The sequence below is a fragment of the Saccopteryx bilineata genome, chromosome 2 (assembly GCF_036850765.1).
Source record: "Saccopteryx bilineata isolate mSacBil1 chromosome 2, mSacBil1_pri_phased_curated, whole genome shotgun sequence".
NCBI classification, from domain to species: Eukaryota; Metazoa; Chordata; class Mammalia; order Chiroptera; family Emballonuridae; genus Saccopteryx; species Saccopteryx bilineata.
The window spans coordinates 231,530,470-231,547,603 of NC_089491.1; the positions used below are offsets into that span (position 1 = coordinate 231,530,470).

General features: G+C 50.0%; 1 protein-coding gene across 7 annotated transcripts in view; it reads left to right on the plus strand.

Moving 5' to 3' along the window:
- Positions 1-17,134, plus strand: part of TIAM1 (TIAM Rac1 associated GEF 1) — a 309,396-nt gene that overhangs the window by 195,533 nt on the left and 96,729 nt on the right. For 6 of the 7 annotated variants that reach the window (XM_066259555.1, XM_066259556.1, XM_066259552.1 and 3 more), the window contains 2 exons: positions 2,879-3,849; positions 15,788-16,235. In XM_066259555.1, coding sequence (XP_066115652.1) covers positions 2,890-3,849; positions 15,788-16,235 — 1,408 coding nt within the window. In that variant the 5' untranslated portion in view covers positions 2,879-2,889. Of the gene's footprint in view, positions 1-2,878; positions 3,850-12,797; positions 12,925-15,787; positions 16,236-17,134 lie in introns of those variants that run through there. The other variant, XM_066259558.1, reaches the window with a different exon arrangement.

Here is a 17,134-nt window from a genome sequence, read left to right on the forward strand (position 1 = left end):
TCTCATCACCGCTCTGGAGGTGGCCTTTAGGGGCAGGGGTTGTCCTTTAAACCTTAAAGGAGAAACTGTATCTGTTGTATGCCATGGACAGTTTTCACTTTTCATGCTTACATTACCTTGGGGCCATCCGGTGGGGGGGGGGGAGAAGGGGATGCTCACTGACTTTTCAGGAAAAGCTTTTGATTTTGGGGATATACTAGCCATCCCGAGGGACTTATTGTTCTCAACTTTGATTGCATCCAACTTCCTGCAGCCTCTGCTGAGGTCACTCCCTGAGGATTTCTCTCGGTAGGATTTAGGAGATTTGGTGTTTGCTCTGAATTCTCGTTCTGAAGAGAAGCCTGGCCCGGTCCCCGCCGTGGCTGCCTGTCCCACAGAGGGGCGTGGCTACTACAGCTGCTGCTCCTCTCGCCGTCTATCCCAGGAGGGCATGGGCGCGGTGACTCCGGGAGGCTGGGGACTTCTCTGGCACGAAACCTCTCCGGAGGCTTTGAGCGTGACCTGCTGGCTGTTGGCAGAAACGAGCCTAAGCGGAAATTTGTTGTTGACAGTATGTTGGTTGGTATTTGCAGATTTCTGACCTATGACAGTGGAGAGCTCCTCCTAGTGTGTGTGAGGTGGTGCTTTAGCCTTCCCCCCATCCCTGTCTTTGCCCATAATACTTTTTCCGACTTCAATTTATTATTACTTTATAAAATTTACTGATTTTAGAGAGAGGACGAGAGAGAAGGACAGAAACATGAATCTGTTTCTGTATGTGCTCTCAGCAGGGATCGAACCAGCAACTTCTGTGTCTCAGGACGATGCTCTAACCAGCTGAGCTATCTGGCCAGGGCTCCCGTTTTAAATTTAAATCTATGCAGTTCTTCAAATTGATTTTTTAGAGAGAAAGAGAGCGAGAAAGAGCAACTCATAGTGGTTGCTTCCCACATTTACCTTGACCGGGCAAGCCCAGGGTTTTGAACCAGCGACCTCAGTGTTCCAGGTTGATGTTTTATCCACTGTGCCACCACAGGTCAGGTTATGCAGTTCTTCAAACTGTTGGCTAACAGTTATTCTAATTGTTTCAAGCTTCTCATTGTTTATTGGCAAAACATATATATATAGACACATCCAGGTATCTTAACGTATACCTAGAAAAATCAAGAATTCTAGGCAGTTGGTCATGGCCATCAGTGTTACTGAAGTGGTCATTTTATTTATTTACTTTCCTTAGATGATATGTAGCCCATGATATTCTTAGGAATAAAGGTGACATCATATGGTCACATGTGGCCAGTTCACCTTTTTGCATCCCCTCTACTGAATACAGTTTCTGTCTTTTTTTCTTACTTCTTAAAAACATCAGCCAGAGAAGCATGAACCTGTGGCTTTGACATGCCCTGGCCACTAGTGAAAAGGGGTGTCTCTGTGCTGGACCGTCCTCTGAGGGTCCCGTGCTGTGGAAACTGGTAGGGGACATTCCAGTGTGGGAAGAACTCAGGCGCTGGGTCTGAGTTACGGACCCAACAGGACATTAAGTGGGAGCTTCCCCTTCCTGTTCCCACAGTTCCATTTCAGTAAAGATGTGTTTGTTAGAGTCACAGCCACCTTTTAGGCTGAGCAGTGGGGTTATAGAGGGATTTCCGGTCATTGTGGAAGTGGATTCTGTTCTGGGGTGTTTCAAACTGTCCTTAACAGTCACAGCGACTCCATCTGGTTTGCTCTGGTGCCTGTCACTTTTCTGCGCACCAGGTGCCTTCCCTGCGGGAGTGTCGTGTGTGTGAGAGTGAGGAACGTGCCTCCTGTCCACTGCTGAGTGTCTGGCCTCTAGAACATTGCCCGTGCTCAGTGCATGATATCCAAACTGTGTAGGGGATGGGATCAGCTCAGGGACCTACCCCTCCACTGTTTCCTCCTTTTCTTTCTGGCCATCCTCCTGTGTGTCTACAAGTCGAGTGGTGTGGGGACACCTTGTTGCCGAGCAAGAAGAGGCTGTATAGATTCACGATTATTGAACTTTGAAGACTTTTTCTGTTTCCCACTGTGGAGACCAGTCCTCAGGTCAGTGAGAGATGCTAGAAACATGTTTAGGAGGGACTTGCCTTAACCCAAGTCTCCCCAAAAGGCTGCATGACATTAGGAGGTCTTGCAGTGTGAATTTCCGTGTGCGCGGCGGCATACTACCAGAAGAGTGTTTGCAGGTTGGATCTGCTCCCAGAACAAAACCAATTAGTCTCCGCTCAGCAGGGAGCAGGGTTTCTGTTTTTCCTGCCCATGTCCCACGTCCCACCTGCAAACAAGGTTTTCAGAATGCTGTGGAATTAAAGGTGAAAGCCCTCTTCTATGTTGGCTTTGATTTATTAGGATGAGTTCAGCGGACTTATGTCTTGAGGTATTTTCCCTTTCGATTGATTGCGAAGTGTAGGTGGAGTCTGAGTGCAGCGCAAGAACCATTCGGAGGCAGGGGGGCAGAGGACAATCAAATGCACCCCTGAGTTTGATTTCTAAAATACATAATTCCAAAGAGAGGATCACTCATGAGCCAGCCGACTTCAGTTTGAGAGTAGGAGTGTAATGAAATACCTACAGGAGGAAGACAGGGCTGCCAGCCTGGGAGAGCCAACCCTGCGGGCCAGATGGGCAGCTGCCCTCTGGGCAAGGACAGTGTGATGCCCTCCTGATCCAGCTTATGCTGTTTCACTTCCCTGGGGGGTCATCTCAGTAGATGCTGGTTGTCACTGCCACCATGTAGGAGTCCAAGTACCTGTCAGGTGCATACAGGGTGACAGCCTCACCTGGCCAGCCGTGTGTCTTCTCCATGTGCTGATCTCTTCCCCTTCAAACATCATACCCATTGGTGACTCAACTTTCCTTTCTTTTTCTTTCTCTGCTGCAGACCATAAAACCATGGGCAACGCAGAAAGTCAAAATGTAGAGCACGAGTTTTATGGAGAAAAGCATGCCAGCCTGGGGCGCAAGCACACATCCCGCTCGCTGCGCCTGTCACACAAGGCACGGCGCACCCGGCACTCGTCCTCGGGGAAGGCGATCCCCAGGAGCTCCGAAGTGAGCACGCGCTCCAGCAGCACCCCCAGCATCCCACAGTCCCTGGCAGAGAATGGCCTGGAGCCCTTCTCCCAGGAAGGTGCCCTCGAGGACTTCGGGAGTCCCATCTGGGTGGACCGAGTGGATATGGGCCTGAGACCCGTGTCGTACACTGACTCTGTCGCGCCCAGCGTGGACAGCAGCATCGTGCTCACAGCCGCCTCTGTGCAGAGCATGCCTGACTCGGAGGAGAGCCGGCTCTATGGGGACGACGCGCCCTATCTGGCCGAGGGAGACAGGCGGCAGCATCCCTATGCACGCACCGGGCCCACGTTCCCAGAGACGGCCGGGTTTAAGAAGAAACGCTCCAAGTCTGCAGACATCTGGCGAGAGGACAGCCTGGAATTCTCACTGTCTGATCTGAGCCAAGAACATCTAACAAGCAACGAGGAAATCTTGGGGTCCGCCGAGGAGAAAGACTGTGAGGAGGCCCCGGGGATGGAAACCCGGGTGGGGCCACGGCCCCTCAGCGACTGTCAGCGTGCCAATTCCCTGAGTGACCTGTATGCTCAGAAAAGCCCTGGAGCAATGGCCAATGGGGGGCCCAGGAGCAAATGCGCAGGCTATTGTCGGAATTTGGTGTCTGACATCCCCCGTCTTGCCAACCACAGGACGCCACCAGCTGCTGCCGAAGAGGCTCTTCCCTACAGTAACTATAATACCCTTCCCTGTAGGAAGTCTCACTGTCTTTCCGAAGGTGCCACCAACCCACAGCTTAGCCATAGCAACAGCATGCAAGGCAGAAGAGCGAAAACGACTCAGGTAAAGTGACAAATCTGTTCCAGTCTCTCAGAGGTGGTGCGTGACTTCAGGTGCATGGTGTTGCTTTTGTGAGGTCTCGTCTTTGAGGCGGGCTTTCCCTGGTTGCTGCTTCTTGAGGATTCGCTTTCTCTGCTTTGCCTATTTTCCCCATTCTGTGCTTAAGGGGTGGGGACTAAGGAAAGAGTGGGCACAGGGGCGGAGGCTAATACTACAGGAGTGGCATAAAGCTGGCAAGTCCATTCATATTGTGAAACTGCCTCTCCGACTCAGATTTTCATCTTGTTTGTCCTAAGCTTCCTAGTGAGGTGGTCCTGTCTGTCGGTGAACAGGTGGGCCAGGGTGGGGCTGTGGACTCTCCGGAGCTTTCTTCTTGGGCACAGCAGGTGGGATGAGGGTAGTTGGAAGGAAGCAAGCTCGTTGGAGGCTGTGTCTTGGATTCAGGGCGGGCTCCGGTCATCTGTCAGCCTCTCTTGGCAGTTGGCAGGCTCCCTGCCTTCCAGGAGCCTTTTCAATTTCCTGTCCTTTGCGATGCGGGCCAGCCCTGTCTCTGGAGAGAGGGGTAATGGAAGGAATAACACAGGCAAGTTCCAGTTCCCGCTTGGCGGCAGCCAGCTCGTTGTTTGACCTTGGGCAGACCCCAACATGTAGTTGCTCTTCTGGAAAAGGAGGAGGGGTGAAGATGTTCCACTTGTCTGGTCCAGATCTGGGGCACGAGAGGAGGGTGGGTGTGAAGACAGTTTTCAAAGATTTAAGTAGTATCTTCCTGATGAAAGGAGGACCCGGCACCTTAAGTGATGATGATAATTAACACGAGAATAGCAACACGTGAGGTCCCTCTGAGTGCCTTGGTCCTTTGCTGTCCCCTGTGGCAGAGTGTGGGCAGTGCTGGCTTGTGCCCCTGGTTGGCAGGGTGGTGCTTTTGATCAGAAGTCCAGGCTGGGCCCATTTTCCTCAAAAGGAGGGTCTGGCACCAGGATGACCAGTGACCACACTGGGGTTGGTGGGAGAGTGGCAGGCACACTCTGATCTCGGTCCAGGGCAAGTTGGACATTTCAAGGTGAAGTCCTCCGTGACTGTGCCGGGGGCTGGGGGGAGGGCGGTTGCTGGTGGAGAAGCTGGGGAGGGCGTGAGAGAGAGAACATGGGCATTAAGTAAATTGTTGGGGTCCTTCTTGGTTTTGTTTTTAATTTTCAGAATCTCAAGTTTCTAGTTTTATTTTGGAATTTTAAATGTTCCTGTTCAAGAGATTTGAGGATACAGGGTTTTTTTTTCCTTTTTTTTTTTAACCACTGTCGATACGTTTATTAGAATAATCAACATTTATTGTACATCCCTTCAGCTTTATATTGGTTAAAGGAGTCCGTATGACCTTTTCCCCTTCTTTTTAAAAAAATCAAACTGTGATAAAAGGACACAGAGTGTTTCCAATCTTCACGGTTGTGCCGTAACCACCACCTTGCCTCTTCACACACCTTCATCCTGTAGAACTGGGACTCTGTCCCCACTCAAGCTGAACACCCATTTCTCCCTCCTCCCACCCCTGGCACCCACCGTCCCACTGGCTGTCTCTGTGGGTTTGACTGGCCGCGGTCCCTCATCTGAGTGGAATCAGGTAGGATTTGTCCTTTTGTGTCTGGCTTACTTCACGGAGCACAATGTCCTCAAGGTTCATCCATGTTTAGCAGGTGCCAATTCCCTTACTTTTTAAAGGCTGAACACTATTTCATTGTATAAAGGGGCCACATTTATTTTTTTTAACTCCTTCATCCGTTGATAGGCAAGTTTGAGGGTGGTGTCCAAGCCAGGCACCCTGGCTGCCCCTCTTCTGGGTGACCTGAATTTTTTTACTTTGTCAAATGGGGATAATAATAAGGCTTTTTGAGAAAACCAAATGAAATGACATGGGCAGCCCAGTGCCTGGTCCTCAGGAAGCAGCGAGGAAGGGGAAATGTGTTGGTTGTAGTATGTTGCTTTTTAGTCATGCTGTGAACGGGCCGGCTCTGCTCTGAGAAGCTGAGTGTGAAGCTGGTTGCAGATGGACCACCCGAGATCTCAGCCCTCTCTTCTCCAAAGTGTGGTTGTAGTGATGGAAATTACTGAGTGACCCTGGCGGTCCCTTTGCTCACTCTGTGTGGGCTGCTCCTGCATGGTCAGTGTGACAGGTCGGAGACAGGTGAGATCAGTGACCTATTAGAGGTCACCTGGGAAAGGCACTGTGGGCTCTGTCCTGAGGACACTGCCAGACTGGCTTTGCAGGACTGATTCAGAGAGACCGCATTCAGAGCAGGGCAGCCTGATGGAGATGGGGAGGGAGCCTTCCCTGAGGCCATGGCCTTTAGGGGCAATGCTGAGTGAGCACTCAGTCACTGCAGATCTGAGAGGGGCACCAGGCTGCGTTCTGCTTCCCTCTCTCCATGGCTCCCACATGGGGGACAGCTGGACTTCTGCCTCCCCCTGTCCCCTGCTTCCTGCTCATAGGGTGTGAGCCCTTGGTCAGGGCGCCCGGAGTGGGGCAGAGTGATTCTCTCCTTCAGAGGCAGGACCACCACTGAGAGCACTCATGGGCAACTGTCAGATGGAATTTCCATTCCTTGGCTTGTCATTTTCTCAAACTTAATATACGAAGGTGAGATCATCTGAGTGTGGCATTTCCTAAAGCCACTGCTTAGGCATCTTAATGGAACGCAAAGTGCTGTGGCCTAGGAGTACTGAGGCTACGCGTCCTGGCTCACTCCTCCCTGACCTTGGGCAGGTCGCCCCGTTTGTGCGCACTGCAAGTCCTTCTCCGCCTGGATGAGTGACACCAGCCTCCAACGAGGCCACTAGGGGGACCGAGTGGGACACGAGTATGGAAACCTTTTGTGGAAAATGAATGGAAGTCTTTTTTTTTTCCATGTCAACTTGATGTGTTGAGTGAGGATCTTTAATGAGTTGAAACAAACCCCAGAATTTTGCAAAACACGATCCACCCACCCACACTTTCTCGTCTGAGCTTGGCGTGTTCTCCCAATGCAATTTCTTGAGAGCCCAGTGTGTTCTCAACACAGGAGGCAGTGGGTGTGCAAGCTTCCTTGGAGAGAATTCTCGCTCTGTTGTTCTTGTTGGTAAAAGGTTCTGACTCTTGGGACTTCCTCAGCACGCTCTGGTCACGGGTGCTGAGGCCTCTTCCTCAGCCTTGGCGAAGCGTCCCTGGCAGACAATGTGGCCCAAGAACTTGGCCTCTTCAGGGGAGGAAGTGGGTTTACTGAGAGTAGGGAATGAGGTCTCACAACTGCACTGGAGTCCAGGTCTCAGACTCACAGACCAGGGTTCCTTTTCCAGAAGCCCACCCCCCACACAGCTCTTCCTTCCGAGGAACACACAGGTGTTACTAGCCCATGTGTTCTTGGATTTTCAAATCAAAACCCTCAGTTTTGAAACAAAGAAGGGTTGTTGGCTGCAGAGGAAGTAGCAACCACCCGCTCCTGTGGCCCCAAGCAGTGGTCACTCTGTGGGGTGAGCACGGCAGCTTTGGAGGGGCCGTGCCTGTGCTTCTTCCTAGGATAAGCAAGGATTAGAGCTGGGGTGTCAGCCAGATAAAGGGTGTGGCATCATCAGGAAAGGAATCTGAGTTCCTAGAACAGTTCTGTTAATTTTTTTTTTTTTTTTTTTACAGAGACAGAGAGAGAGTCAGAGAGAGGGACAGACAGACAGGAACGGAGAGATGAGAAGCATCAATCATTAGTTTTTCGTTGCTCATTGCAACACCTTAATTGTTCATTGATTGTCTTCTCATACGTGCCTTGACCACGGGCCCTCAGCAGACCGATTAACCCCTTGCTTGAGCCAGTGACCTTGGGCTCAAGCTGGTGAGCTTTTTGCTCAAACCAGATGAGCCCTCGCTCAAGCTGGCGACCTTAGGGTCTCGAACCTGGGTCTTCCGCATCCCAGTCTGATGCTCTATCCACTGCGCCACCGCCCAGTCAGGCCAGTTCTGTTAATTTTTAAAAAATTCCTTCTGTTTTACAACTTAGCTGAAATGACTGAGGACTAAGTGTTTTCCCCGAGCTGAAAATCGACATCAGTGTTTAAAAGATTCCTAGCCTTTGGTCACAGATTACCTTGAGAATCAGATTAGAGATTTGGGTGTTTTCTTGAGAAAAATACCTGGATCAACCCCCCCCCCCCCTATAATTTCAGTGGCTTCATGGGTCCCACAAAGTCTATCTACAGGCTTGTGGTTCAGAACCTGAGGTTGATCCTTCAGGAAACCGAATGTTCTTGTACGAAACCCATTCACAAAACCTCCATCTTCGTCCCTCCCCCTTGTCTCCTGTTTCCTGGTTCCTTTCTGCATCCCTCCTGATCTTTTCATTTCCTGGCATGTGAGTTAAGCAGTGAGATATTTATTTTGAGAACAAGCCCATCCATTTTCAATAAGAGTATCTACCTCTTTGCCAAGATCTTTCTTTGGGGAGCAGGCAGCTGAGAAGATAGTGGATGGATGGTGCGTATCAACCCTTCTCAGACCCCTTTAGACTCTTCAGAGGCGGACCCCAAAGGTCTTCTGTTCATGGGAGTGATACCTCCAAATATTTATTATCATGTGAGAAATGGAAACAGATAAGTAAAAAATTCTTGTTAATTCACTTGAAAATAACAGCAGTGAACCAGTTACAGGATCATGCAATTATTTAAAAATTGTTATCACTTTTATTTTTTGAGAGAGAAAGGGAGAGAGAGGGACAGAGAGACAGGAAGGGAGAGAGAAAGATGAGAAGCATCAACTCGTAGTTGCGACACTTGAGTTGTTCATAGATTGCTTCTCATATGTGCCTTGACTGGGGGCTCCACCCGAGCCAGCGATCCCTTACTCAAGCCAGCAACCTTTGACTTCAAGTCAGCAATCTTGGGCTCCAAGACAGCAAGTGACTTTTGGGATCATGTCGATGATCCCATGCTCAAGCTGGTGACCAAGCACTCAAGCCGGTGAGCCTGTAGTCAAGCTGGATTAGCCTGTGCTCAAGCCAGTGACCTCAGGTGTCTTGAACCTGGGACCTCAGTATCCCATGTTGAAGCTCTGTCCAATGTGCCACCACCGCTCATGCAAAAAAAATCATTTATCCTTTTTTCTTTTTTTTGTATTTTTCTGAAGTGAGAAGTGGGGAGGCAGAGACAGACTCCCGCATGCGCCCGACCAGGATCCACCCGCCATGCCCACTAGGGGGCGATGCTCTGCCCATCTGAACCATTGCTCTTGCAACTGGAGCCATTCTGGCACCCAAGGCAGAGGCCATGGAGCCATCTTCAGTGCTCGGGGCAACTTTGCTCCAATGGAGCCTTGGCTGCGGGAGGGGAAGAGAGAGAGAGCAAGGAGAGGGGGAAGGGTGGAGAAGCAGATGGGCGCTTCTCCTTTGTGCCTGACCGGGAATTGAACCCGGGACTTCCACACACCGAGCTGATTCTCTACCACTGAGTCAGCTGGCCAGGGCCAAAAATCATTATCTTTTAAAATAAATATTTGTGAAAAGAGGGGCATTGCTTTATATTTTGCAAATTTCTACACTTGCTGGCTTAACAGAAGACCCAGGTCTCCTATTTCCTCTGCACCCTTGTGAGTTGTGCTGAGACATTTGGGGGCAACGGGAGGAGGGCCTGAGGGACCCCCAGATGTTAAGGACAATTGGTGTCCAGGAGGACAGGAGGATGAATCTGTAAACTTCAGAAGTAAGAGTTTGATGGCAGTGGGCATTTGGGCAGAGAGAAGAGAAGGCCTTGCCATGATGGGAGACCAACAAAGTGACATTCCCAGCAAACCAGCAGTGGCAGTGAGGTTACAGGGCCCCGTCCTTACTGATTTGCAGTGGAGAAAATCACCGTTGTCCTAGTTGACTGTAGTGTTTTGTGGATATGAAAATAATGAAAAGAGACTTTATAAGCTCCTACCAGCCTTTGTCTGCCTGTTTTCCCGCGTGAGACCTTGTTTTTCTCCAAGTTCCTCCAAAATGATCAGTGTTTCTTCCACGCTGGTGCAGAAGTGGGTCAGGCGATGCCTTCTCTTTTTGGGCTCTGATGTAAATGAGTCTGAAGGTGTAAATTGCGGTAATTACAGTTAACATTTCAACAGGTACCATGTGCTCGGCACAGTTATGGTTTACACTCAGTCTCACAGCATCTTAAAGTATTTTAAAGAGTAGATGCTGCTTTTATCCGCATTATATAGATGAGGAAACAGATTGGTTCCAGGTCCATTGGCCTGGAACTGAGATTACCAAGGGAGAGTATCCTGAGAGTGCCCTGGTGTGTCAAGGAGAGAACTTTGGGACCCACAGACTGTGTTCATGTGTGTGCAGATCTGCGGGAAGGGTTCTTTACACTTAGGGTAACAAGATGGGGAACCAGAGGAAGAATATTTCAGAATTCAACAGGGTGGAGGTTGTTTTAACTTGGAGCTTCCGCAGGTCAGAATGTCCTTCCTATATACTTGGAACGTAGTGACCGCTCTCCGGCACTGTTTAGCTTCTCTGTCCAGGTGCATTAAAGCAGGGCTGGATCTACTGGGGGAATGAAACCAAGGAGACAACAAAACAGTTGCTAACTGCATTCAGATTATAACTACATGTGGCCAGATGGTCTTGCTGGTTTTTAAATTGTCCCGGGGCCCTTGAACTTTGTGGCTAATTGCTTTTTTGTTTTTTTAAAATAAGTTTTTTTAAAAATTTTTTTAAATTTTATTTATTCATTTTTAGAGAGGAGAGAGAGAGGGAGAGAGAGAGACAGAAAGGGAGAGAGAGGAGAGAGAGACAGAGAGAGAGAAGGGGGGAGTAGCTGGAAGCATCAACTCCCATATGTGCCTTGACCAGGCAAGCCCAGGGTTTCAAACCGGTGACCTCAGCATTTCATGGTTGACGCTTTATCCACTGCGCTACCACAGGTCAGGTCACTAATTGCCTTTTAAAATTGTGTTCACCCATCATTAAAACAAAAATCCTGTCTTTCAGAGTATAGTTGACCCTTAAAAATTTTAAATTTATTGATTGATTTTAGAGAGAGAAGTGGGGGAGGGAAAGTAGGGTTGGGGGGGAGGGGGGGGAGAGAGAGAGAGAGAGAGAGAGAGAGAGAGAAAGAGAGAAAGAGAGAAACATCAATCTGTTGGGCCCTGACTGGGGATTGAACCTGTAACCTTGGTGTATTGGAATGACATGCTAACCAACTGAGCTACCCCAGCCAGGGCTATAGTTGACTCTTGAACATACCAGAGAAGTTGGGGGGCCACACCCTGCTCAGTTAAAAATACATGCATAACTTTGACTCCCAAAACTTAACTGCTGATCACCTACTGTTGAATGATGCCTCACCAATTACATAACCTTGATCAACACATATTTTGTAAGTCATGTGTACATCTACTGCAAGTTTACAATAAAGCAAACAAGAGGAAATGTTATTAACAAAATTATAAGGAAGAGAAAATACAGTTCTAGTATTCATTGGGGAAAAAATAATCAGTGTATCAGTGGGCCCACACAGTTCAAACCGGTGTTGTTCCAGTGTCGCCTCTATTTGCAAGACCCCTGTAAAAACCACGTCAGCCTTGATACAATGTGTCATTAGCCCACATTCCTGCCAGATGACTGTCCAGGTTTCAAGGCAGTGACACAGGCTGTGAGTTTGCGTCTCCCCCTCTCCATTTGAGTTCCGGAGCCCATGGAAGCCCTTGGTGCCCAGCTAAAATGCCGGAGGAAGCTGGCCCAGCAGCTGCTGAATGTATGGGGCTCCAGCTGGCCACTTGTGCGTGTCACAGGAAAGCGCACACGTTTGTGCTGGGGCTGTGCCAATGGCCTGGAAACTGGCGAGTGTGCAGAAAACCCGGCTGGGAGGATGTGCTCTGGCAGAGCAGGGCGAGGAGCCTCTGTGCCCCGTGAATGTTGTGGATAATTGGAAGTCTCTCCAGTGGAGTGCTTCCAACATGCAGGGTTTATTTTGAGCTGTTTTCAGGAAATTGAAAACATCGTTGGGTGTTATTTTTATTTAGTGAGGGCCTTACCCCTTTCCTTGATCCCCTCTGACTTTACAGTTCAGATTCAGCATTTGGTTCGATATTCTAGGACCAATCAGATGCTAAGATGTCTAACTAGATAAGAAGAGACATCCCTTGCAGTTGCTACAGAGATGGCTGAGGCTCTGTGGTACTCTTCCTTGGTGGTGGTCTTCTGGATTCCTTGCTGCTGGGAAGAATGGGGGAAGTTCTCAGGGGCTTCCGAGTGTGGGGAGGATCCGTTTCTCAGGTGTGATGTGCCTTTGAGGCTGAGGTGGGTCGGGGGAGGAGCCTTTGGAAAGATGAGCACCAGGAGTGTTTGCATCACACGAATGCTGCCTTTCTTCTGAGCTTTTGGAACCCACAGCAGAGCAGTATGCATTCTGGCATCTGAGAATGATGGGCATTTGGGATGCAGCCTCGGAGCGGTGGCTGATGTCTTTCAGAGTGTGACCCAAGAGCCTCTACCTTAGAGTCTGCTGTGGGTTTGTGGTACAGAATCGGAGACTTGTAAACTGGCCATTCTGTGTGGCACTTAGACATCTGGGTAGAATGGCCCTGCTGTGGGTGGTTCTTTTCCACACTGACATGGGAGATAGCTGGAATGGGGACCTTGGAGCCCTCACTGACCGTCCAGGTGCTGAGTAATGCCTCTGGCTGGTGAGTCATCATTTCCCACGACGCTAGAGCACGGGCTTCTGGGTATTTTGGACACCCCAAGCTTTATGACCAAATAGGGGTTGGGTCTTGGCAGCCAGCAATTCTTTCCCAACAGGCTGGGTGACATATCAATGGGAAGATGTGTACCACGGAGCCTGCTTAGCCACTTGTGGTGACAGGGTGGAGTTGGCTTGGATCTCAGATGGAGAGAGTTTGGTTCCATGGGGCTGTGTGCTCCCAAGGTGCCAAGCTCTGCTGGGGCCAGCAGGCCTCTCTCCGGGAGGGATCGTGTTTTTGCTTAGTATCATGACCATCCTAGCATCGAGTACACGCAGCTGGGGCTGCTGAGAGGTTACGGCGTCAGGTGGTATGAGCAGATGTTCAGGTCTGACGAGGAGGTGAGTGTCTCTCCAGGTCTCAGTTCTCAGATGCAGTGCGGACCTCCGGGCATTCTGGACAGGGGTGGACAGTTCGTGGGGATGTGCAGACTGTTAAGGGACATGTCCTTTATGGTCTGCCTGTGTGGTCTCTGCTTGCTTCCCTCATCTTTGTTTACTGCTTCCCTCCCTACCACATCCGGGTTTGAGATGAAGTCACTCAGCTTTGCTGGGACACCTGGGCACTGTGGCAGACAGAGGGGAAGATGTGAAGTTGACCATTTAGACAGAATCTGGTTGGATGCCACCTGCAGCTCAGCGATGGGTCCACCATGTAACAGTGGAAAAGGTCATTGGAGGCATGGATTCCAGCCTGCAATCTGTCACCAACCAGGCTCATCAGTTTCTGAGCCCTGGCATCCCCGGCCATTAATCAAGGGGGTGGCTTCCCAAGGCTCCTTCCTATTCTAGAGCTCCAGGAAGTACAAGAGGCTGGGAGCTGATAATCTACTTTGTCTTGAAGTCTTTCTCTTAGGGACTAGGGCAGGTACCCATGTAGCCTGTCTTTCTTTACCTTACATCTGCGCTGTAGAGGGTTCAGAGCTGATTCCGTCTCTTCTCTCAGAGAACAGACTGAGCTGTGTGACCACGCACCCAGAAGTTTGGGGAATTCACAACTTCTTCATGTCCCACTACTCACGGTTACTGTGAATACTCAAGGATGGTCAGATTTACTTCTTGTGTACGAAAAGGGAAGTGGAAAGGAGGACTGTGTTTTGATAACACTGTGCCCATTTGGTTCTGGGGGCTTCGTGACCATCTGGAGGTTCATGGGCAGAACACAGAGAGCAAAGCGATGAGACCAGCCTCACAGGGGTCTGCCTCTGAGCTCCACCCATTGTTTCTTTGTCCTGCTCAAGTATGTGCAAAACCACTGGAAATGTATTTGGTCCTTAGAAGCTTTCTTAACTACATCCTGTTACTATCTTCACCTTGTTTTTCTTTTTCTTTTCGTTTTTAATAATAGTTTGAGAAAGAGGTGCCTATATGCCTCATACCAGTTAACCTTGAGCACCTGGCTGAGGTAGTATCTGCCAGGTTTTTCACTGCAAAGTTACGCTTTTTCCACTGTTTGCATACTTTTTTTTTGAAGATGTACAGTGTGATGATTTAGCATACATACAAATTGTGAAATGATTACTAAAACCAAGTTAATTAATATACCCACCACCCCACATAAGTAGTACTGTCTTTTTGGTTGTGAGAACACTGAGGATGTATCCTTTCTTAACAGATTTCAAGTATAAGTACGGTATTATTAACTGTAGTCACCACACTGTACATGAAATCCTCAGAACTTACTCATCCCATAGCTGGAAGCATGTCCCCTATGAGCAGCATCTCCCCACGTCCCCACCCCCAGCCTCCGGCAGCCACCTCTGCTCTCTCTGGTTCTGGGCGCTGGACAGTTTTAGATTCCACACGTGAGTGCGCCTGGCAGTCTGTGTCTACCTATGTCTCTTCCTTGTTTTCCTGGGTGGCCATGCCCACTTTTCGCTGCTCACTCACTATCCATTCATGATGGAGCTGAAGCCCATGGTCCCTACAGTGGAACTGACTGAGATGTGCAGAGGGAGGTATGGTCACAGCCCCTGTCTGGGCCTTGTGCTGGACAATATTTGTTGACTCTTGGCAGATTTGAGCCCAGGGCATTTGTTTCTATGGTGGCTGAGAATATCCTGGTAGTTTTTGTATTTTCAAACCATAATTAATCATACTAAAGATTCAAAAACTGGTGACGCCCCTGAACCATACCTTACTTTGCCATCTCTTTTAGTTCACTCATGTCCTCAGACTCTGCCTTTGAGAAAAGCCTAAAAGACTGTCTGGCTGTCCTGTCTGGAGCTGCTGTCATTATCCTGCCTTGATTACTGCCATTATTTAATTACTGTTTATGGAGATGCCTGTAGCACTTGCGAGCAATTAAGATTCTGAGTTAGGAGCAGACCGTCTGTGGCCCAGAAATGTTCAGCTTCAGAGCTGGGGCAGTACTTTGGAAGTTCCAAATGGGTTGAAACTGGGAATCGATACCCCCAGCATCTTGGCAGGTGCCCCAAGCTGTCACTTGGCCCAGGGGCAGTGAGTAGCTTGCTTGGGGCTCCTAGCATCCCGGCTTTGAAAGGGCGAGGTAATCGGAGAGCCCGCGTTGGAGCCAGGGGCCCCACAGACTTATTTTATTTAGCCCAGCGCGAGTGAGAGGCTGCTTGTTTTCAAGAGGCGAAGCTGGTCAGGGCACGAGGAGCGTTGCTTGCTCCTGGGATATGGGCCCTTGCTGGGTGAGTGGCCCGAGCTGCCCTTTTAGTCATCACACTATAAAAATAGTTTCCTAACCAGGCCCTTTATTTTTTAAAAATGGTATCAGCTGTCTCTATTTTATCCAGGCTGTATCCAGGTTACACACTGTAACCTCGACATCCAGAGCAGGTAGCTCAGTTCTGGAGGTAACGAGCCTACAGTTTCTGGAGTTCCAGGCAGGCAGATGGAGGTGGGGGCACCGAGCACTCTGCTGGTGGCTGGAGAATCTCAGGAACTGATTTGCGAGTTAGTTAAGTCAGATAAATGACAGGCTCTCCGCAGTGTTCTTTGTTTTATATTTCTTGAGCATTTTAAATGGTTTGCATTGGGACAGGAGCAGCTTGCTGGTGTTCCCCGGCATTCCGTGGCAGGTTGGGTCTAGAGGTGGAGACAGCATCAGGCAGGAGCGTGTGGGACGCAAGTACTTTGTGGGTCATCTGCAGCTGCACAGCCCCTGGCCAGGCCCTCAGGAGCTCCTGGGTGACTTCTCTGCGTGATGCTTCTTTTTCTCCCTTTCTCGGCTCCCCAGGATGTTAACGCGGGCGAGGGCAGCGAGTTTGCAGACAGCGGGATTGAAGGGGCCACTACCGACACGGACCTGCTGTCTAGGCGCTCCAATGCCACCCACTCCAGCTACTCGCCGCCCTCAGGCCGCGCGTTCGTGGGCAGCGACAGCGGCAGCAGCAGTACGGGGGATGCAGCACGCCAGGGCGTGTACGAGAACTTCCGCAGGGAGCTGGAGCTGAGCGCCGCCAACTGCGAGAGCCTGGAGGATGCGGGCTCAGCGCACAGTGACGAGCACTCTAGCGGCGCCCCAAGCTCGCCAGGCCGCTCTGACGTGTTGCGGGCCGCTGCGCGAGGCACAGTGCGCAAGGCGGGCGCGCTGGCTGTCAAGAACTTCCTGGTGCACAAGAAGAGCAGGAAGGTGGAGCCAGCTGCGCGCAGACGCTGGAAGCACTACTGGGCATCCCTGAAAGGTGAGCTGCTCCCCCCCCCCCCCCCACCTTACGCTCCTACGCTTGGGATTGTTGTGCGTGCCATCGCACACCACGTGTTCCCTCCACCCCATTCCACTTTATCCCACTCCACGTGTGCGCTCTGTCCCACTCCAAGTGCACCCCACCCCCCTTCCACATGTGCTTACTGCACCAGCGCAGAGGATGGTCTTCAGACACTGGCAACTGAAGGCACAGGGCCACCTAGCACCTCATTGTCTTCCTTCACTAACACTCTGTGTTCCTGGATTAGTGACCCCCCCCCCCCCCCCCCCCCCCGAAATCCCCTCTCCTTCTCCAGGCTGTTCTGTCTTCTTCATTTTCTCACAGTTCAGCGCTGGGGGAGCATTTCATGTCTAGTGCCCTCCTGTGTACAGCCGGGTCTGTTGAGAGTTTGGGGAAGATACACTTAGAAAAAAAATGTTCTTTTAATCATTCTGGTTAGTCAAGTGCCTCCAGAATGACTGTTTGAGAGGGAAAATCATTAGCTTGAATCCTCTGGAACTGCCATGTTTTAGGTAAAAACACGATAGATATTGTTAATTTCATAGGGTTCAACCTCATGCTCCATGGAACATCGAAGCCATGGGGGAACGTCTAAGCTTATGGGAACCGTCTCTGTTTTACTGTCACACTTTGAATACTTCTGTGTATTTGTACATACGTGTATCACTGTGTTTGTATTAATTACCCTAATACTTTTATATGTTCTCTTTAATTATTTTACATACATTTCTGGATGTGTACATATATGTGTCTGTATTCTTGTGCATGTCTGCATATGCCCAGTAGTCCAGAAATTGAATCATGTTGTGAGCTCTGGGTCTTAAAGAGAACAACATTCCTCAGGTCCCCTTGGACTTTCTGTCATAAGTTTTGAA